Raw genomic sequence first — 24,584 nt, 5'->3', positions numbered from 1 at the left:
TATAGACGGTCTTAGCAACCTCACTTGAAGAGGTTATGATATGGAGGGGAAGAGGAGCAATGGGTGAGGGGGGGAAGATGAAACAAGGGGGAGGGGGGAAGATGAAACAAGGGGGAGGGGGGAAGATGAAACAAGGGGGAGGGGGAAAGATGAAACAAGGGGGAGGGGGAAAGATGAAACAAGGGGGAGGGGGAAAGGTGAAACAAGGGGGAGGGGGAAAGATGAAACAAGGGGGAGGGGGAAAGATGAAACAAGAGGGAGGGGGAAAGATGAAACAAGGGGGAGGGGGGAAGATGAAACAAGGGGGAGGGGAGGGAGAAGTTAGGCCTGTACAGCAGGCCGTTACAACTCTCTCTCTGGAATTAAGAAATGCGTATGTAAATTGCTTTAAAGAACGAATTTCTTATCCTGCCCTACTATAACCATGAACTAAAAACAAAATTTTGTAACAGATGCCTCGAAACAAAATTATTTAATCCTATCAAATTCCATTACAATCATTAACATTAATGACACTCAATAATGTTTAAATACATAATAACAATACGAAATAACAAATGGTACATAGGAAAAAAAGAAGGACGAAGGAGACAGTCCCTATGATCCACTCGCTCCTAGTGGCATAACATCTGGTGCCATCAGCTCCCAGAACAATGCCCCACTGTTTCTAAGGAGGTTTGTTGGGGAGGGGGGAGCTGGTAATAACAAATGCAACGACTTTGTGATGGGAAGGCTGTTTCTCCCCCCCTTACCCATCTCACTTCAACAATTTCTCCCCCTGGTAGGATGTACCCTACTTCCTAGAGTCCTGCATTCTGCATTGCAGCTGACCCAGGTGACCCAGGTCATAACTGTTGACCTCATTGTACTTCTCTCGATGTACCGAGAGTTTTGATATTCAACTTGATAAACTTCGTTTAACAAATTACGGAATTGCCTCTTTCAAGCATCACCTCCTTAGCATCACTCAATAAGTTTTTGCTCTGAGAGTGCACACTCTCACACTGGTACAGGTTGGTGTGGGATAACTGGATATATTAACAACATTGTACCTGCTGTAGTAGCATATAAAGTGTGACAGAGTGTACCAATACTGACACATGAGGGGTTACGAAGGTCGCATTGTTCCTGGTGATGGGTTGAAGGATAGAGGAGTTGAAGCAAGGGTAGAGAGGCCAGCCATTGGGGTAAGGGTAGACGATGATGCCTCTCCCAAGGAAGGCGCCGATGAAGCCAAAGGTTCCATCAGTAATGATATGGTGGTCGCCCAGGGACTGCAAGGCCAGGTCCACTACAGGGTCCGTCCCTCCTGTGAATTAAACAGCAGCCTCTGCAGTCATCATAAGTTTCAAAACAACACGTTATTAAGGGAGTGTCAATTTAGAAATCCCTGGCAAGAAACTTTGTATATATAGGACAGTGAACTCTACGGCCCATGGCTTCTAAACTAAGGTATATTTGATCTAAGGTTTCGCATCAAGGAATGCAAGGTCAATTATGACGTCTTATTCTGTAAAGTCTGAGGTCACAAGTCTATGATCGAGAAGTCTGAGGTCACAAATTTAAGAACGAAAAGTAAGAGGTCACAAGACTATGATCGAGAAGTCTAAGGTCACAAGTCTAAGACCGAGAAATCAGAGATCACAAGTCTTAGACCGTGAAGTCTGACGTCACAAGACTAAGACCGAGAGGTCTGAGGTCATAAATCTAAGATTGAGAGGTCTGAGGTCAGGCCTCAGACCAAAATGTTAAGGCGATAATGTACCATTTATAAATAATACAATTATTTTCATAATTTTAATGAAAGTATATTCAATGACATTTATTACATCTTTAGAAGTGAACAAAGTTTATTACTAAACAGTTGAAGGAAATGTAAAGTAAATACAATTAGATGGCATGATAAATAAACAAATATTGGGAAGAACAGGCACGAGACGAGAACCTTCAGGAACCCAAAGAAAACATCAACGAGGTCAACCTCCAGTGTTCTGCTGGGGGAACAAAGATATCAACCGGAAGTGAAGTCTTTCAGTCAAGAAGAAGAATTCAGTAGTCAGCATCAAGAAAATTCAGTAATTCTTCAAGAAAAGCCATCAACGGGGTGTAATAAACCGTTTGTGATCTGATGGTCAGATAAAGATATCAACTAGAGGTTGGGTAAACCATCACAGGTATTATGGCCAAGTAAAGACATCAACTGGAGGTGAAGTAAACCATCAGTGGTCTTCTGACCAGGTAAGAACATCAACAAGACGGGAAGTAAACCAGGTGAAGTAAACCATCAGTGGTCTTCCGGTCATGGAATTACATCATCTGGAGGTGAAGCAAATCATCAGAGGTCTTCTTGTCACAGAATGACATCAACTGCAGGTGAAGTAAACCATCAGAGGTCGTTGGGTCATGGGGAGACATCATCTGGAGGTGAAATAAACCATCGGAGGTCTTCTGGTCAGGTAAAGAGGACGGGAAGTAAACGTTCACTAGTTTTCTGGCCAGGTAAAGATAAAAAAGTTGATGTCATGGAAAGACATCAACTGGAGGTGAAGTAAGCCATCATAGTCTGGTCAAACAAAGACACGAGGGTACGAATTCCATTTTTAGATTCCAGCACCAAAATCATTGTAACTAAACTTTATTGGTAAAATAACATTTTGTGGAATAATATATTTCACTATTTTTCATGGGTGTTTTTGGGGCAATTTTTCTTGGCCTACAATAGCCTGTGTAGAACCTTGATTTCTTCCTAACTCAGCTAATATTTGTTGAATACATTCCGGATAACAATTTTTTTTAGTGTAGAGTCGTAGGCTACTAACGAGGATCTTCATATCACCCTCCTGCAGGATCACCTGCACCATAGTCAGAGTGTAACAACTATCACCCACTACCACTACCTGCACCGTAGTCAGAGTGTCACCACGATCATCCACTACCACCACCTGCACCTTAGTCAGGGTGTCACCACTACCACCACCTGCACCATAATCAAAGGGTCACCACAAACACAACCAGCACGATAGTCAAAGTGTCACATTAAAACCACCTCCAACATAGTCAGTGTGTCACCATTACCAACACCGGCACCATAGTCAGAGTGTCACAACTACCACCACCTGCACCATAGGCAAAGTGTCACCACAACCACAACCTGCACAATAGTCAGGGTGTAACTACTACCACCACCTGCACCATATTCAGGGTGGCACCCTAACCTCAACCTGCACCATAGTCAAAGTGTCACCATTATAACCACTTGCATCATAGTCAAAGTGTCACAACTATTACCACCTGCACCATAGTCAGGGTGTCACCACTATCACCACCTGCACCATAGTCAAAGTGTTATTGTTACGGTATCGACACTATCATCGGAGTGTGGAGTGGCAATGTCAACGCCATCTATGAGTCTGCCCTCCAACTCCCCTAGTATTAGGCGCTATGCAGGCAACGCCATCTGTTGGTGGTAACGTAGCAGCGAATGGCTTCAGTTTCTTGCCCCAGTCAGAAGAGGAGATCGATGTGGATGACCTCTGGTGGGTGGCTTATCAAGATAAGCACCATCTTAGTTGTGGCTACAAGTCACAATGTCAAACCCCCCAGTCAATGAGTGTTATTCCAGGTTTACCCAGTGTACTGTGCATCTGGCTAATGGCGTTTTTATGTGCACAGAGGTTACATATGGAGGCGATTGAGCTGAGAAGGGCAGTTTACCTTGGGCAGTACACAAGCTCTAAATTAAAAGTTGTTCAATGTCAACAAATATTTTTTGACTAGTCGTATATGAAAAGTGCTGCAATTGTTCCAAGTTTCAGTACTGTAGCCTAAATAGAAAGAGAGATTTAATTGTTTTTTTGTTCGACGAATATTACACAATTCAAGTGTGTATATACAACCACACGTTTCAGATATAATAATTCTATGACACTTTTCTGACACATTAGCATATAATAAAGGATTTGAGGCCGGGGATTTTCCAAAACATGTTAATTTTTCTAATACAAATAGTCAAAGTTCCCCCCCCCCCCCAAAAAAAAAAAAAAATTAAAATGTAACATGTTTATTGCTATTATAAAATCAATAAATGAACTTAGGAAAGAACGCTTGATCTATATTTTAGAGACATAAACTATACATATAAGGTGTAAATTTCATGTAAATTTAATAAAAAATGAAAAAGTTATATGAACATTTATGTAACTTGAAATAAATAAGTAAAAAATAAAGTCCATGGTGTTGCCATCTGTGGCTGAAGTTGACATCAACCAATTTCTTCCAAAATTGGCACCCTTACAGATAGGCTTACGTGCTGTCAGGTGTATAAGTTTCACGCAAATCGTCCGATAAACAAATAAGAAAAAATAGAAAATTTTAACTTATTTTTTAATAAACATAGTTATAATTTTTTATACATGCGATTGTGATAGCTGAGAGTCATAGACATGATTTCAGTTGACACTTGTGTTTGATAATATCTTTTGACCATTTTAGAAAATGTTTGAAACCTACTTCAATATTTTTTCTCCCTTCCTATTTATGCTACGCTGCTGAGACTTGGACCAGATGGAACCCTTTTCATATACAACTCGTCAAAAAAGTTTGATTGAAATCGAGCAATTTTAAACAAACTACCTATTGGCCCCTTAACTTGGTCCTGCGAGAAGACTAAGTCGTTGTTGATCCGAGCAGCGTGTGTTAGCTGCTCATATATGGTCAAATCCACAAGGGCCGTGACGAGGATTCGAACCTGCGGTTGGGAGCATCCCCAGACACTGCCTTATTCGACTGAGCATTATTGTTCATTTGATGCGTCACGTTAGTGTGATCTCTGTGTGTGATCATATATGGTGTTGTTGAAGATCGACGTACCCGGGATTGACTTCTGAGAGTTAAGGAAGACAGTGATGTGTCTATTTGTGAAGTGCTGCTAGCAGGCTGCTAGAGGCATCTGCCAGGGAGTTTGCTACTCCTGTGTATGGTTGTTTGAGACCCCTGTCAACGTGTTGCTGAAGCCCTCTGCCAGTGAGTATCTGGAGAGCAAAGAATGGGTGTAGACACATTATTATACTGTCTGGGTGGACTTGCCCATGTAGAAGGTGAACTCGCCAATGTTTGCCAGTAGACAAAGTACACTTGGAAAGTGGGTTCACTGGGCTTGACGAACACTGGTATTGTGTTGTGCCCTGAGTGAAAGAGGCAGATGTACATAATTGATAATCAGTAGGCTGAGAAGTGCGTTCTGGCTACTAGGTACGACATATGTATATATATAAATATAAATATATATATATATATATATATATATATATATATATATATATATATATATATATATATATATATATATATATATATATATATATATATATATATGCGAACAAGCCTGAATGGTCCCCAGGACAATATGCAACTGAAAACTCACACCCCAGAAGTGACTCGAACCCATACTCCCAGAAGCAACGCAACTGGTATGTACAAGACGCCTTAATCCACTTGACCATCACGACCGGACAAAATGAGGTGATAGCCGAGGCTATTTGAACCACCCCACCGCCGGCACTCGGATAGTTATCTTGGGCATAGCATTTTACCAAATCACCTCATTCTTTGGGGCACACGTGAGGAACACAAATGCGAACAAGCCTGAATGGTCCCCAGGACAATATGCAACTGAAAACTCACACCCCAGAAGTGACTCGAACCCATACTCCCAGAAGCAACGCAACTGGTATGTACAAGACGCCTTAATCCACTTGACCATCCCGACCGGACAAAATGAGGTGATAGCCGAGGCTATTTGAACCACCCCACCGCCGGCACTCGGATAGTTATCTTGGGCATAGCATTTTACCAAATCACCTCATTCTTTGGGGCACACGTGAGGAACACAAATGCGAACAAGCCTGAATGGTCCCCAGGACAATATGCAACTGAAAACTCACACCCCAGAAGTGACTCGAACCCATACTCCCAGAAGCAACGCAACTGGTATGTACAAGACGCCTTAATCCACTTGACCATCACGACCGGACAAAATGAGGTGATAGCCGAGGCTATTTGAACCACCCCACCGCCGGCACTCGGATAGTTATCTTGGGCATAGCATTTTACCAAATCACCTCATTCTTTGGGGCACACGTGAGGAACACAAATGCGAACAAGCCTGAATGGTCCCCAGGACAATATGCAACTGAAGTTTTCAGTTGCATATTGTCCTGGGGACCATTCAGGCTTGTTCGCATTTGTGTTCCTCACGTGTGCCCCAAAGAATGAGGTGATTTGGTAAAATGCTATGCCCAAGATAACTATCCGAGTGCCGGCGGTGGGGTGGTTCAAATAGCCTCGGCTATCACCTCATTTTGTCCGGTCGTGATGGTCAAGTGGATTAAGGCGTCTTGTACATACCAGTTGCGTTGCTTCTGGGAGTATGGGTTCGAGTCACTTCTGGGGTGTGAGTTTTCAGTTGCATATTGTCCTGGGGACCATTCAGGCTTGTTCGCATTTGTGTTCCTCACGTGTGCCCCAAAGAATGAGGTGATTTGGTAAAATGCTATGCCCAAGATAACTATCCGAGTGCCGGCGGTGGGGTGGTTCAAATAGCCTCGGCTATCACCTCATTTTGTCCGGTCGTGATGGTCAAGTGGATTAAGGCGTCTTGTACATACCAGTTGCGTTGCTTCTGGGAGTATGGGTTCGAGTCACTTCTGGGGTGTGAGTTTTCAGTTATATATATATATATATATATATATATATATATATATATATATATATATATATATATATATATATATATATATATATATATATATATATATATATATATAAAGGTGAAGGTGTGAATATATTGGTGAAGGGAATTGTGTCTTGCTTATTCCGCCATTATTTATGCATTGCACTACTGCTTGAAATAACCAGTTTCATGAAAGCTTACTACCGACTTGGGGTCGGATATAGAAAAAGAGGTTATACCATCAAGAACCCGGTAACTGGCCCATAGTGGCCGTAACAGTCATAACTACCACCACCTGCACCATAGTCAAAAATTCACTACTATCACCACCCGCACCATAGTCAAAGAGTAAACACAACCACCACCTGGACCATAGTCAGTGTGTTACCACTATACCCACCTGCACCATAATCAAGGATTCACCACTACTACCACCTGCACTTTAGTCAAAGAGTCACCACTACCACCACCTGCACCATAGAAGTAGTGACACCACTAACACCACATACACCATAGTCAAGGTGGCACTGCTAAATCTACCTGCACCATGGTCAAAGTGTCACCAGTACCACCACTTGCACCACAGTCGGAGTGCCACCACTACCTCAACTTGTCCAATAGTCGAAATGTCACCACTACCACCACCTGCACCATAGTCAAAGACTCACCACAAACACAACCTGCATCATAGTCAGAGTGTCACTGCTACCAACAACTACACCATAGTTAAAGTGTCGCAAATACCACCACCTGCACCATAGTCATGGTGTCACCACTACCACCACCTGCACCATAGTCAAAGATTCACCACAAACACAACCTGCATCATAGTCAGAGTGTCACTGCTACTACCACCAACACAATAGTCAGAGTTGCCTCTACTACCACTACGAACATAATAGTCAGTGTCCACACTACCACCACCTGCACCATAGTCAGGGTGTCACCATAACCACCACCTGCACCACAGTCAGATTGTAACCAATACAACCATCTGCACCATAGGCAAAGTGACACCACTACCATCACCTGCACCACAGTCAGAGTGTCACCACTGCCACCACTAGCACCATAGTCAGAGTGTCCCCAATACCACTACCTGCACAATAGTTGAGTTTGAGGTGTGGAGCGCCCGCTAGCTGGGGATCTGGCTGGCAGTATGGCTGTAGCTGGTGATACCCATGTTCGGCGTGTAGATACTGTATGGCTGGATTTTTCTGGTGCAGTGGACTGGCCCATTGTGGAGATTTCTCTCCTGGACGTGCTCCATGTCGACGTCTCTGATCTATTGGGGCTGGAAAAGATCTCGCCGACCCGTGTGGCGGTGTCGTTTGCCATGTCGCTGCTTTACCAGGAGTTCGTGGCACACGCTCGCTTCCTATTCCTGCTTCTGCTATGACTGTGGAGATCTCGGATCCCAGGGGGCCCTTGACCATTGTGAGTGTTCACGGTGTGCCGGTGACCTTCCCCGAGGCAGAGCTTGTGTTGGTGTTTACGCAGTATGGTGTGGTGGTGAAGCACCGGTTCACCACTTTGAGTGCGGGCCGGCTGAAAGGGGTCCGTCTGGGTGCTTGTACGCTCATCATGCGGGTCACGAGCCCTATTCCTTCCAGGAGTTTCGTTTCGTGGGCTCTCTCTGCGGATATTTTATCAGGGTCCGACACGAACATGTTTCCGGTGTGGCGCTGAGGGCCACGTGGCGGCCAGCTGCGACGCTCCTCGTGCTGAGGCCTCTTCAGTTTTCCTGGAAGATGACTTTACCTGCTTGTCTGTGATTGGGGAGTCCCTGGCGAATCCTCGCTCTGTCCTGGTGCTAGGTGTGGTTCCTGCGGCGGTTCCAGCAGGCGTTCCGTCTGGCCCTGATCTGGGTGGCCCTGGTATGTCTGCCCCACCGGTGAGCTCTGAGGACCTGGGGGCACCTGCTTCGGATCTTCGACGTTTGGTGGTTGCGGAGGTGCATCCGCAGCCGGTTGCTTCTGTGGAGGCCTGCTTCTCCTGCAGACGGACATGTGCTTCCCGGAGCTGTCGGGGTGGTGGTGTGTGAGACTCCCCCCCCCCTCCCCCCGCCCTCTGCCTCATCACCTTTGGTAGTTTCCTCGTTCCCACGTGCCTCTTCTTCTGCGCCGTTTCCGTCGTCCCCGCTGGATACCTCACGTGTGCTGGAGTCTACCCTTCTGTCTGCTGTGTCTCTTCCTTCTCCGATTCCGGTCTCCTTGAATGGTAGTGGCTTTTTGCCCCGTGTTGTTGAGGCTGCTATTCTGCGTGATCGTGCTGCCCCGGCTTTGGGGCCGCCTGCCGTTGGTTCTTCTGGGGCACCACTTGCTTGGGGTGACAGCTCCGACGATCACCCGCCTCTTTTTTAAGCACCGTCGGTCGGCTCGGGATGCATCACCTCGCCGGACGTGGGCAGAAAAGCGTGATGCGATGGATGATGATGCTGTGGACGACGCTGAGTTGCTGCTTATGGTCCCTTCTGTGTTGGACACTGTGCCCCCTGCTGGTGGCTCTCCTCAGTGGGTGGTTGCCCCTGGTGACCTCGTTGTGGTGTTGTCGAAGGATGTGCGACGGGGGGACCCTGCTCCTATTCCAGTTGGTGGGGACTCTGGGGCGCCTGCAGTGCCGCCCTCCGTGGGACTCGGCGTAGAACGAAGTGCGCGCCCTAGTAGACGGCCAGATGTGCGGCCCGCTGTGCAGCCTAGTGTGCTTCCTGGGGTGCGGCCCTGTGACCAGCTTCCTCGGAGGAAACCCTTCCCTATCATCCTTCCGTCCGGTGAGATGGTCGACGATTCTGGTGCAAATATGTGTGTTGAATTGGATGACCGAGTGCGTCCTGTACCCTGGTGACCATCTACCATCTGGGTTCCGCGGGTGCGGTGTTTCATCACTGGCGTGCCGGATTTGATGCCTCGGCCTACTGCGACTCCTGGACGTGCGATTCCTGACACGGACCAACTTGTTTGGGATGCTTACTGCCTACGATTTCCGGCTCGGGAGTACCCGGAGAAGTATGAGTGGTCCGTGTGGTTGGTTTCTGACTGTGTTGTGCGTGTTGTTTCCCAAGTGCCTGCGTGCACAGTTGGGCGTTTATGTCTGTGCGTGTGTGTGGTGTGGGTGTATGTTTTTGGCTTCTGTGTGGCCTGTTTTGTTGTATTTGCGGTTTGTTTTATGCTTTGCCTTTGATCTGTATGGGTGTTTGTGCTGTGGTTGTGGGTGTTTGGTGTTCTTTCTTACCTGTATTTGTGTGCGCCCCGTGTGTTGGGGTGGCGGGCGTCTGATGTGGGGTGGTGTGTGTGTGTGCTTATATCTATGTACTTGTCATTGCTTTATTCTTTGTATATGTTTTATGTTATTTATGTTCTTATGTAAATTTTTTGGTTTTATTGTTTATTTGTTGTTGTTGTCCTCATTTGTCTCCGGTTCTGCTCCTTTGTGTGCGGAGTCGGTCTGCCCGTGATTGTGTTTTCATTTAATCCCCTCTCTGCTCTAGGGGGGGTTGGATTTCTGTCCGTGTGTTGTAATTTTTGTGTATTTTTTCTTGTACGTTTTTGTTATTTTTTCTTGTATGTTTTGTTATTGTCCTTATGTCCTTTATTTGTTGTATTGTGTGCATTCTTTGTTCCATGCTGTTTGTGGGTTCTTTCTTTGTGTCCTGTGTGCTGAAGAAAAAAAAATATTATTGTATAATTGTGTTATATATATATGAATATGAGTGCTTTCCTGTGACCTCTTATGTGTATATTATGTCTGTTAAATTGTGTTTGCTTTGTTTCCTGTATAAGCCGGATGGTTTTGTTTTTATATGTTGCTTTGTTCTTTGTTCCCTGTTTTTGTACTTTGGTTTTTTATATATATAAAAAAAACTGCACCATAGTTAAAGTTTCACCACTACCACCACCTGCAACATAGTTAGGGTGTCACTACTACCACCACCTGCACCCCCATAGTCAAAGAGTCACCACAACCACAACCTGCACCATAGTCAAAGTGACACCACTACCACCACCTGCACCATAGTCATGGTGTCAACACAATTCCAGTCTGCACTATAGTCAGGGTGTCACCATTATCACAACCTGCACCACAGTCAGGGTGTCACCACAACCACAACATGCACCTTAGTCAATGTGTCACCACTATCACCACCTGATCTATAGTCAGTGTCACCACTGCCACCGCCTGCACCATAATCAGGGTGTCAAAACTACCACCACCCGCACCATAGTCAAAGAGTCACCACATACACAACCTGCACCATAGTCAGTGTGTCACCACTACACCCACCTGCACAATAGTCAAAGTGTCACCATTACCACCATCTGCACATAGTCAACGTGTCACCACAACCACAACCTGCATCATTTTTTGGGTGTCACCAGTTCCATCAACTACATAATAGTCAGAATATCACCACTTCCACCACCTGCATCATAGTCTGAATGTCACTACTCCCACCTCCTGCACAATAGACAAAGAGTCGCAACAATCACCACCTGCACCATATTCTGGGTGTCACCATCACCACCACCTGCACCAAAGTCAGTGTCAAAACTACCACCACCTTCACCATAGTCTAAGACTCACCACAACCACAACCGTCACCATTGTCAGAATATTACCAATACCACCACCACTCATCATAGTCAAAGAGTCACTATTACAACGACCTGCACCAAATTCATTGTCACCATTATCACCACTTGCATCAAAATCAAAGAGTCATTACTACCACCATCTGCATCATATTCTAAGTGTCACAACTATCACCACCTGCGCCATAGGCACAGAGTCACTACGACCACCTGCCATGAGCACTGCTCTGCACCATAGTCAAAGTGTAACAAATACCACCACCTGCACCATTGTCAGGGTGTGACTACTACCACCACCTGCACAATAGTCAAAGACTCACCACAACCTGCACCATAGACAGAATATTACGAATACCACCACCTGCACCATAGTCAAAGTGCCACCACTACCACCACATGCACCATAGTCAAAGTGCCACCAGTTCCACCACCTGCACCATAGTCAGAATGTCACCACTACAACAACCTGCACCATACCCTGGGTGTCACCACTAGCACTCCCTACATCATAATCAGAGTATCAACACTCCCACCACCTGCACTATAATCAGATTGTCACCATTACTACCACCTGCACCATATTCAGAGTGTCACCACAACCACCACCTGCACCATAGTTAAAGAGTCACCACTACCACCAGTTGACAATAGTCATAGTGTCACAACTACCACCACCTGCACCATAGTTAGGGTATCACCACTGCCATCACCTGCACCATAGTCAAAGAGTCACCACTACCACCAGTTGCACCATAGTAAGAGTGTCACCACTACCACTACCATTGCATTACTCACCAGCGTACACAACATCGTGGTCAATAAGATTGGTCTTGCACCACTGCGGGTCATCGCTGGTCACCACGAATACCGGAAAGTCAGTCCTGTGGGCACCACCAACACGATCAGTAATCCCAGGTTGGTCACCACTCTCCCAAGTCTTACACTCAAAATTATCCTCATCTATAATTATTAAATATACATTTATACATGGGTTCTCCCTCTGCTAAAATTGTGGGGACCCATAATCTCAGAGAAGACAATAAAAGATTGCCAGAGAAAACCTTACAGATTTTCCATGTACACTTTATGAATATGTTCTCCTCCTGCCATCCCTACTTTTAATTATTTCATAAAATACGATGTTTTCATTTTTTTTTTACTACATTGTGTACAGAATGCACACATATATGACACATCTATCTATTTAGAGAATCCACACAACACGGACCATTGTGACAATATTGGTGATTGTGGTTTAAGCCAGTCAACTTTGGCTGGGGGTATTATATATCCCTGCGTTAACCCTTCCCCAGGTGAGTCATATACACTTGGGAAGGGTCTCTTAAGACACTTGGCTTCGTTCTCGATTCACACTCGCTAATCCCGGTTTCCTTTTACCTAAATACCTCTGTTCACCTATAAGTGAATAGTCACCCAGGAGTTGAAAAAGTCTTGTGGGGCTGCAGCCTGTGGAAGGTCAGTAGTTCCACCTTGTGGGGGCCTCGATACAAGCCTAAAGTTTATATTATAAATATATATATGTCTGAAAACTCCACACCCCAGAAGTGATTCGAACCTGGACCGCCAGGAGCACATTGCAATTGGAGTACACGGTGCCTTTATCCACTCGACCATCAGTGACCGTACAAAAGGTGATGATAGCCGAGGCTATTTGAACTACCACAGCGACAGCACTTTGATGGTAATCTTGGGCGTAGCCATTTCATCAAATCACCTAATCTTTGTATGGCCATGTGAGCAACGCAAATGTGAACAAGCTTGAATGGTCCCCCAAGCATATATGCGTCTTAAAACTTCACACCCCAGAAGTGACTCGAACCCGGACCACCAGGAGCACATTGCAACTGGAGTACATGGTGCCTTAATCCACTCCACCATCAGTGACCGTACAAAAGGTGATGATAGCCGAGGCTATTTAAAAAAACACCCCGATGGCACTTTGATGGTAATCTTGGGCATAGTTATTTCATCATATCACCTCATTTTTGTGTGTCCACGTGAGCAACACAAATACGAACAAGCTTGAATGGTCCCCAAGCTTGAAATGATGGTTGAGTGGTTAAGGTCTCCTGTACACCAGTTGCATAGTGCACCTGCCAGTATGGGTTTGAGTCACTTCTGGGGTGTGGAGTTTTCAGTTGAATATATGCCTGCGGACCATTCAGGCTTGTTCACATTTGTGTTGCTCACGTGGCTCCAAAATATTAGGTAATTTGATAAAATAACTATCCCCAAGATTACCATCAAAATGCCGTCGGGATGATGGGCAAATAGCCTCAGCTACCATCATCTTTTGTACGCCCTATTAGACTGTTTTACAGGAACTTCTTTTCAGCGGCTCATAAAACGGAGGAAAGGGTCCTGAATGAGATTACTGAGAGGAACGTTATCCCTACAGACAAAAATCAGAAAATACAATTGACAATATTCTACAAAAAAAAAAAAACGGCCAACCTACTCATGAAAAACTCCCCAGACACTAAACAGAACGCCCTGAGGGAAACCAATGTCCTCTATGTCTTAACATGCCCGCTTGAGGAATGTAAGCCGCAAAGAACTCAATATATAGCCAGACAACAACGTCTTTTTCTAGGCGATTAACTATGCACAAACAACAGGGCTCCGTAAATGCACATATAATCTCTTCTCACAACCAGACCATCACCAGAGAAATCTTAACAAGCAACACAGAAATCATCGATATCATCGATAAATACAGCGATAGCAGGAGACTCGACATCAGCGAGGGACTACACATTAAAAAGTCAATACCAGCAATCAATAGCCAATTAATGCACAACTATATTCTACCCACTTCAAGACTCTGAACCAACATAGAAGTAACAAGAGGAAGTGTGGGCCAATAGGCCTTCTGCAGTTACTTCCATTTTTATGTTTTCATACCCATTGTTTCGTGTTGAGTCACCTCACCCAAAACTTTTGTGCCATATCATCTCACCCAAAACGAGTATTAGCATGATGTATGTAATGTGTAAACTAGTCTTTGAAAATGTAAGAAGCTTAAGAAACGCGTTCAGGCGTCAGACCAAAAACAAAAATGTGATGAATGAATTTTGGAGAGTTTATTTTTCAATTACTCTCGACAGTGAAGAAAAGTGTAAAACATATATATATATATATATATATATATATATATATATATATATATATATATATATATATATATATATATATATATATATATATATATATATATATATATATATATATATATATATATATATATATATATATATATATTACCTCTGAACTTCTTACAGCTTCGTCTTGTGCTTGACAAGGTACGAGATCCATGCTGGGTCTGCATACTGAATACAATTCATACTTCAGGATTGGCCTTACATTTGTGCTACCAGTCACAGGATGAGTATGGGGTACACAATAAACTAGCCGCCTTTGGCGGCAACAATCAATTTGTGGTGTTGTAATGAGGTCATCAGTATGTGGGTGGGGTTTGGAGTGTGTTATTGTGGTATAATGAGGGAATCAGTGGGTGGGCAGGGAGGTGGGCAGGTTCCCTGTGAGCAGGCTCTTGCTCAGAGGGAACCTGCCCACTGTCTTGGTGAGAAGGAGAGGCATCAGGCTGGTCAGAGGGAACACTCTTCGTGAGGAGAGGCAAGAGGCTGCTCTGAGGGAACACTCAAGGAGAGAAGGAGAGGCAGGAGGCTACTCAGAGGGAACACTCTTGTCGACAAGGAGAGGCAGGAGTGTAACAGGGGGGGTAAGAGGCTCTCTTTTGTCAATTAGCCCATTAGGTCCCAAACCTGCACACAAAAATAACATCACATGAGACAAGAAGGCATGGCAAGAAGTGCAGAATACCCCCGTTGAAAAGCTGAGGTGTAACAGGTACTCTGAGAGAGAATTCTATCTACATCAGAGGCCTGAGACTGTTCAACACGCTTCCACTACACTTAATGGGCATAACTGGCCGACCCCTCGCAATGTTCATGAGAGAACTGGATAAGCAACTCCAAAGGTTACCTGATCAACCAGGCTGCGATTCATACGTCAGGCTGCGAGCAGCCGCGTCCAACAGCCTGGTTGACCAGTCCAGCAACTAGGAAGCCTTGTCGACGACCGGGCCGCGGGGACGCTAAGCCCCGGGAGCACCTCAAGGTAACCTCGAGGTATGGTAGCCCGCCTTAGTTAACTATTTCTAGAGTTTCCCCAGAGTTCCTACTGCAACCTCACTAGTTCAACATCTTGTTACCTCGGTATTTAATTACCAAGGTGCTACAACCACAAGGCATTGTACCTGATCAGCTACCAGCAACTCGAGAGAACTCCAGAGAATTTCAATGCCACGAACGGAAAATAAAAATAAATAAAAAGGATGGGGTTAGTAAATGGGGTGAGGGAGGTAGAGAGGTGGAAGGAAGGTTGGAGGAGTGAGGAGTATGGGAGTTGCCAGGAGTGTGGTCAGGTGAAAGGGAAAGTTCGAAAAGATGCTGAGGGAGAGACTGAGAACACGGAGAGGAGTAGAAGTTTGTAGAGTAGTAGAAAAGGTAGAAGAATAGAAGCAGAAAGTAGAAAGGGCTGCCACCATCCATTCTAGTTCAGTTCATCCAAGACAAGGAATGGAACTTGTCTGTACTCTAGGCTGTTATCAAAGGTATTTGCTATAAGCATGTACTCATACTCTTTAAGCCAGTGAACTCAGAGTGCTCCACACTCTAGCGTGCAATATATCAGGAAATCCAAGATCTAGGGAACACAATTAAAGTCAGATTAAAAAAGTAAGTTAATCAAATATATATTTAACATGATAAGTATTATAATTCAAGCACTCGAACTTAATGTTCACTATGTCAGGATAAATATACAATGTGAGTCATTACACAAGACATTAAGACCACTATTAAGACACAGGCAGAGTCCTCCCCCCCCCCCCCTCCGTCCGGCCAACAGCCTGTCTCGGCTGCTGTTCAATTGTCCAGCCTTTCTGTCTTCTCTCTTCTCTGCTGATGCTCTATTCTCTCGAATGTACAGTTCCATTGATATGTATGGGGAAGCTTGGAGCTAAACCCCGCCCACTAAGTAGATAGCCTCAGGCCATCTACCTACCACGCCTTACACAGCGGCTTGTTTGAAGGACATACCCGGCTATTTGGCTACAAATATCAGCTTAGCAAAAGCAAGGTCAAGTCACACGACTTGACCCCCTGGTCAACTTGGGGTCATTATCTCCTCTAGGTGTGACTTCTTAATTACTAGGGCCAGACAATCCGGCGCCCCAAGTATCCTGTCTGACTGAATCTCGTTGTATGCATAATATTAAATAATTTACAACTAAACACCTTTATGATGTTACAGGAGGCAGCTCAAAGGGAACACTTTGAAAGGCAAAGTGTTCCCTTTGAGAACACTTTGAAGGAAAGGAAAAGAACAAAAGAAGGAAAGGCAGGACCCTACTCAGAGAGAACACACTTAGTGAGAAGGAGAGTCAAGAGGCTGTTCTGAGAGAACTCACTTGGTGAGAAGGAGAGGCAGGAGGCTGCTAAGAGGGTACGGTCTTCGTGAGAAGGAAAAACAAGAGGCTGCTCGAAGGAAACACTCTTTGTGAGAAGGAGAGACAGGAAGCTGCTCAGACGGAACACTCTTGGTGAAAAGAAGAGTCAGGAAGCTGCTCAGAGGGAACTCGCTTGGTGAGAAGGAGAAGCAGGTGGCTGCTCAGAGGGAACACTCTTTGTGAGAAAGAGAAGCAGGACGCTTCTCAGATGGAACTCTCTTGGAGAAAAGGAGAGGCCGGAGTCTGCACTTAGGGAACACTCTTGGTGAATAGAAGGGGAGGCAGCTGTCTGCTCAGAGGTAACACTCTTGTTGAGAACGTGAGGCAGGAAGCTGTTCAAAGTGTACACTCTTTGTGAGATGTAGAGGTCATAGATGTAGCAACCATTGGAGACGAAGACATAAAAGAAATGATTCTGTAATGAACTTATCCGTAAGGAACATCTGCACTGGGTCCAAGTGTTTTTGGATTGTTGCCCGGAGCATGTGAAGACATGCACTGTGGCAGCCCGTCCTCATAAACAAATGCCAAAATCATTTGGTAAGTTTATGAATGTTTATGAATGAAAAACGGCTTACACACGACTCACAACTGATGACGGCCGAACACTTCCGGAACAAGTGCTTCGTTAACGACTTACGTTTGAACCACAACGCTGTAAATGTCTGCGTATTACCCACGAATTACAAGTATCAATAATCGCCAACTGAACCTAAACACCTAACCTAACAAATCCAATGCCTAAATATGCACAATATATATTGTAGCATATTTAGGGTTGTGGTGTTGTAGCCAGATTATTGTATAAAATTTAGTTAGTAGTTCTCTTTCAATGTATTGGCAACATGAGCAATTTAAGCATGTATATGAGTGTGGTGAACGCATTCGAGACGGTGTGGTGGTTGGCTCCTGTACTTTGGGGGGCATAATTTAGGAGAGTGTCACCAGTCATGGTAGGCCGGGTGGCTGTCCTCGGGCGGCATCCCAAAGAGGTGACTGGAAGTGACTTTTAGGGGAGGTCTGAGACATGGACAGAGGGCTTGTGGGTGTTAAAGCACGTTACATGTGACTGAATGGGGTTTGGACAAATTGAGTAAATTGTGATGCACCTTCTGTAAGCTGTAATAGACAAAAGTGAAAGCAAAGTTTGATGGGAATAAATGCAATTTTCCACAAACGCAATCTTTCAACAAAATAGCACTTTTATCCTTGCTTTTCTTTGTTCCTACAAAAAAAAAGGCAGCATATTATTTTGAAAATAAATTACAAATGAATATGTCTGATACAATTTAGAGGTATATATTGTGGATATAGAACATAAATATATATGTGTTTAATATGGAATAGATATATGTATTTTAAATATAGATCAGATATAAGTTTGTTGGATGTAGATTAGAAACAGATTTGTAGGATATAGATAATAGATAGATATGTTGGATATAAATTAGAGATAGATATGTTGGGCATAGATTAGAAATAAATGTGATTAATGTTGATTAGAGATATGTTCAACGCGGATTAAATACATTTGACATAAATTAAAGAGATACATGTTGGACATAGGTTTGAGATAGGTATTAAGGATGTAGAATGAAATAATATATGTTACATGTAGATTATATATAGACATGTTGGATAGAGATTAGAGATACATATGTTTGATATGGAGTACATATAAATATGTTGGGCAGTGATTAGAGTTAAATACGTTGGAAATAGACTACAGATATATGTATGTCGGATTCAGATTAGTGATAACTCTGTTGGATATAGATTAGCTTCTATATAGATATAGATATCTATATTGGATATAGATATAGATATCTATATTGGATATAGATATATCTAACTAACATTAGATATAAATAGATAATAATTTTTTTGAATATAGATGAGAGATTTACATGTTGGATATAGTTTATAGATTGGTTGAATTAAGATAACAGATATATATGATAAGTAGGTATAAGAGCTAGATATGCTAGATAAATTCATGTATATATATATATATATATATGTATATATATATATATATATATATATATATATATATATATATATATATATATTTATATATATATATATATATATATATATATATATATATATATATATATATATATATATATATATATATGTCGTACCTAGTAGCCAGAACGTACTTCTCAGCCAACTATGCAAGGCCCGATTTGCTTGATAAGCCAAGTTTTACGAATTAATATATTTTCTCTAATTTCTTTCATATGAAATGATAAAGCTACCTATTTCATTATGCATGAGGTCAATTTTTTTTTATTGGAGTTAAAATTAACGTAGATATATGACCGAACCTAACCAACCCTACCTAACCTAACCTAACCTATCTTTATAGGTTAGGTTCGGTTAGGTAGCAGAAAAAGTTAGGTTAGGTTAGGTAGGTTAGGTAGTCGAAAAAACATTAATTCATGAAAACTAGGCTTATAAGGCAAATCAGGCCATGCATAGTAGGCTGAGAAGTGCGTTCTGGCTACTAGGTACGACATATATATATACATACATATATATTAGAAATAGATATGTTGGATATAGATTAGAGATGGATATGTTGGTATAGCATGTAAGAGTTGGTAGCACAGAGCCCAGTTCGACCAGCAGTAAGAGCAGCTGGGAAATGGTTTTCAAACTTATCACGGTTTGTGTAGATGAGTATACTAATAATAGTTTACAACGTTATCTGTAGAGTGAGTCTGGTTTAATATTTAATCAATTGGTGGTGTACTAACATGTACTGAGAGTCAGTTTGGTGGATATTTATATAAGGTTTACTGGTTTAGTAAGACAATGTAATGAAAAATACCACAAGATTATTTTATAAAGTGCTCGGGCATGCAGCCTTTATGTTTCAATAACAAGACATTGCTACTCACCTGTTTCTGAAGAAATTAAATGCTTCATGAAAATATATCATATCTACGGGATATTCTTTATAAAAGTTCTTGACGTGTTTGAGGTAGTCGGTCCTGCGAATGTGGACCGTAATTATTGTGATGACTGCTGAGGAGTCAGTGTAAACTCTCTTAACTGCATCGTCAAGCGCAATTCTTGCAGTTTTAAGAACTTTCTCTGAGAAAGCGAACTCGTGACGAAATTGGTCCCTTAGGGAAAGGAGTAGATGCGCCGGGCACGGGTAGTCCGAGACATAAACAGACTCCATGAGGGGGTAATGTTGCAGCTGCAAGTCAAACATCGCCCTACTTCTGCTTGGGGTCTTGGCCGCAAGCTTCTTGTACAGCTGGATGAAGGTGTCTTGTGCAGCGTGGCCCGGGAAGCACTTGTGGTTTTCAACCGGCAGACTCAGCTTGGGGAAGATTGACCCAAGTTGACTGTTCATATGTTCAGTAATTGCAGCCTGCGCAGAAATATACAGTAGTCATAATACTCGAATTTGTTATAACTTCAGAGTCATTCTGTTAAACATTTACTTGCACTAAGTATATAGATGAAGATATAGTGGTGATACAATGACACCTAAACACGTAGATAATACATATTGATAGCTGTTAATTTAAGAACCTTATATAAGTCGTCGGCAATGTCTTTATCTCAAGCTTGGCTCACAAGAAGCTTATATTAGATAAATCAAACGTTTTTAAAACCACTTGGACTTGACGCAAGACCGATGGTCTTGCGTCTTGCAGATCGGTGTTCAATCCCCGACCGCCCAAGTGTTCGACACCATTCCTTACCGGTGTATTATATCAAACCCTTAGTCTCATGTTCCTCCCAAGTGCTACTTAATCGTAAAGGCCTAGCGTTCTCGTCTCATAATTATCTTAATAGGGAATGATAGTTTGTTTTAAAGGAATACCTTTAAAACAAACTATCATTCCCTATTATGTCACATTCTTAGTTCCTTTGTTAATACAGAAACAGACCATATTTGACCACATCTTTCATTTTCACATTTCCTGCTGCGGTTATTATGAGAGGAAAATACAACTCAACATCATCCTACCTTGTACACTGTTACAACACCCTACCTTGTACACTGCTACAACACCCTACCTTGTACACTGTTACAACACCCTACCTTGTACACTGCTACAACATCCTACCTTGTACACTGTTACAACACCCTACCTTGTACACTGCTACAACACCCTACCTTGTACACCGCTACAACACCCTACCTTGTACACCGCTACAACACCCTACCTTGTACACTGCTACAACACCCTACCTTGTACACTGCTACAACACCCTTCCTTGTACACTGCTACAACATCCTACCTTGTACACTGTTACAACACCCTACCTTGTACACCGCTACAACACCCTACCTTGTACACTGCTACAACATCCTACCTTGTACACTGTTACAACACCCTACCTTGTACACTGCTACAACACCCTACCTTGTACACTGTTACAACACCCTACCTTGTACACCGCTACAACACCCTACCTTGTACACTGCTACAACACCCTACCTTGTACACTGCTACAACACCCTACCTTGTACACTGCTACAACATCCTACCTTGTACACTGTTACAACACCCTACCTTGTACACTGCTACAACACCCTACCTTGTACACTGCTACAACACCCTACCTTGTACACTGCTACAACACCCTACCTTGTACACTGCTACAACACCCTACCTTGTACACTGCTACAACACCCTACCTTGTACACTGCTACAACATCCTACCTTGTACACTGCTACAACACCCTACTTTGTACACTGCTACAACACCCTACCTTGTACACTGCTACAACATCCTACCTTGTACACTGTTACAACACCCTACCTTGTACACTGCTACAACACCCTACCTTGTACACCGCTACAACACCCTACCTTGTACACTGCTACAACACCCTACCTTGTACACTGCTACAATACCCTACCTTATACACCGCTACAACACCCTACCTTGTACACTGCTACAACACTCTACCTTGTACACTGCAATCATCACATGAGTGGTGTTGCAGTCATAGGATATCCTGAGATGATTTCGGAGCTTAGCGTCCCCGCGGCCCGGTCCTCGACCAGGCCTCCTTTTTGTTAACCCCCCCCCCCCCCACACCCCCAGGAAGCAGCCCGTAGCAGCTGTCTAACTCCCAGGTACCTATTTACTGCTAGATAACAGAAGCATCAGGGTGAAAGAAACTTTTTGCCAATTTAGCTCCGACTCCGCCGAGAATTGAACCCGGAATCTCAAGACTACGAATCCGAAGCGCTGTCCACTCAGCTGTCAAGCGCCTCTGACTTTTGTCATCACAAGGGTGATGAAACATTTATCACAAGGGAGATCATAAGTAATCTAACAGTAATGATACAGTATCATATTAATGGAGATAATACAGTATCATATTACTGGAGATGATACAGTATCAAATTAATGGAGATGATACAGTATCATATTACTGGAGATAATACAGCATCATATTACTGGAGATAATACAGTATCATATTACTGGAGATGATACAGTATCATATTACTGGAGATGATACAGCATCATATTACTGGAGATAATACAGTATCATATTACTGGAGATGATACAGTATCATATTACTGGAGATGATACAGTATCATATTACTGGAGATGATACAGTATCATATTACTGGAGATGATACAGTATCATATTACTGGAGATGATACAGTATCATATTACTGGAGATGATACAGTATCATATTACTGGAGATGATACAGTATCATATTACTGGAGATGATACAGTATCATATTACTGGAGATGATACAGCATCATATTACTGGAGATGATACAGTATTATATTACTGGAGATGATACAGTATCATATTACTGGAGATGATACAGTATCATATTACTGGAGATGATACAGTATTATATTACTGGAGATGATACAGTATCATATTACTGGAGATGATACAGTATTATATTACTGGAGATGATACAGTATCATATTACTGGAGATGATACAGTATCATATTACTGGAGATGATACAGTATCATATTACTGGAGATGATACAGTATCATATTACTGGAGATGATACAGCATCATATTACTGGAGATGATACAGTATCATATTACTGGAGATGATACAGTATCATATTACTGGAGATGATACAGCATCATATTACTGGAGATGATACAGTATTATATTACTGGAGATGATACAGTATCATATTACTGGAGATGATACAGTATTATATTACTGGAGATGATACAGTATCATATTACTGGAGATGATACAGTATTATATTACTGGAGATGATACAGTATCATATTACTGGAGATGATACAGCATCATATTACTGGAGATGATACAGTATCATATTACTAGAGATGATACAGCATCATATTACTGGAGATAATACAGTATCATATTACTGGAGATGATACAGTATCATATTACTGGAGATGATTCAGTATCATATTACTGGAGATGATACAGTATTATATTACTGGAGATGATGCATTAATAAATTAAGCTTTACCCAAGATTTAGGTAAAGTTTGCCACGAGCTCTGGGAAGGGTAGGGTAGGTCGGGTTGGGTAAGGTTTATCACGAGCTCTGGGAAGTTTAGTGAAGGTAGGGTTGGGTAAGGTTTACCACGAACTCTGGGAATTTTAGGGCAGGTTGGGTTGAGTAAGGTTTACCATGAGCTCTTGGAAGGGTAGGGTAGGTTTGATTGGGTAAGGTTTACCACGAGCTCTTGGAAGGGTAGGGTAGGTTAGGTTGGGTAAGGTTTACCACGAGCTTTTGAAAGAGTAGGGTAGGTTAGGTTGGGTAAGGTTTACCACGAGCTCTTGAAAGGGTAGGGTAGGTTAAGTTGGGTAAGGTTTACCACGAGCTCTTGTACGGGGTAGGGTAGGTTAGGTTGGTTAAGGTTTACCACGAGCTTTTGAAAGAGTAGGGTAGGTTAAGTTGGGTAAGGTTTACCACGAGCTCTTGTACGGGGTAGGGTAGGTTAGGTTGGTTAAGGTTTACCACGAGCTTTTGAAAGGGTAGGGTAGGTTAGGTTGGGTAAGGTTTACCACGAGCTCTTGAAAGGGTAGGGTAGGTTAGGTTGGGTAAGGTTTACCACGAGCTCTTGGAAGGGGCTAAACTACTAGGAGTGAGGAGTGGCCAGGTGTGGGAAGACTATTATAAGAGTGTTGAGAGTGACTCACCCGGACGCCGAAGACCTTCCTGATGACGGCCAGAGACATATACTGGCAGATGTTGTTGCCCAGGCGGCCTTCTGCATTCATTGTGACATATGGCAGCCGGCACTCTGTAGGTGGGGACCACAGGTGATCATCCGTGCTGACACTCTGCTCATTTACACTCTGCTCACTCACACTTTCCTCACTCACACTCTGCTCATTCACACACTCTGCTCACTAGTTGGGGTAAAGAGGACTACGACCATGTGCATTATTTGGATGATGGTGTGCAGAACCCGTAGATTTAAATTTGGGTTGAGAATCCATATATGATATCCTCAAAACGAACCCAGAGTCAGTGCATTTCAGACTTCTTATCATATGCCTCTGTATGACTAACCATCCTGTGTGATGGGGATTTGTTAGCATCATGTAGCTAGCTTTTTGACACTGTACTCCCCTTCATATAGTCTAGCGTAGCTGCACAAATGCAGATGTACCTAAATGTGTGAATAAAAAAAATTATTTTTTTATTTTTTGTTATAATGTGTGCAAAGCCGTAAGCTAAAATGAGAAAAGGTG

General features: G+C 43.1%; 1 protein-coding gene across 1 annotated transcript in view; it reads right to left on the bottom strand.

Moving 5' to 3' along the window:
* Window positions 1-242: 242 nt before the first annotated feature.
* LOC123756248 (galactoside 2-alpha-L-fucosyltransferase SEC1-like) overlaps window positions 243-24,584 on the bottom strand; it is a 43,942-nt gene continuing 19,600 nt past the window's right edge. The window contains exons 2-5 of the mRNA XM_045739330.2: window positions 24,027-24,130; window positions 19,783-20,264; window positions 12,115-12,200; window positions 243-1,306 (exon numbers count right to left, since the gene is read on the bottom strand). Coding sequence (XP_045595286.2) covers window positions 1,038-1,306; window positions 12,115-12,200; window positions 19,783-20,264; window positions 24,027-24,107 — 918 coding nt within the window. The 5' untranslated portion in view covers window positions 24,108-24,130 and the 3' untranslated portion in view covers window positions 243-1,037. The remainder of the gene's footprint in view (window positions 1,307-12,114; window positions 12,201-19,782; window positions 20,265-24,026; window positions 24,131-24,584) is intronic.

The sequence above is a fragment of the Procambarus clarkii genome, chromosome 55 (assembly GCF_040958095.1).
Source record: "Procambarus clarkii isolate CNS0578487 chromosome 55, FALCON_Pclarkii_2.0, whole genome shotgun sequence".
NCBI lineage: Eukaryota > Metazoa > Arthropoda > Malacostraca > Decapoda > Cambaridae > Procambarus > Procambarus clarkii.
The sequence above is the reverse complement of the archived record's forward strand: the minus strand, read 5'-3'. Positions and strand labels throughout refer to the sequence as shown.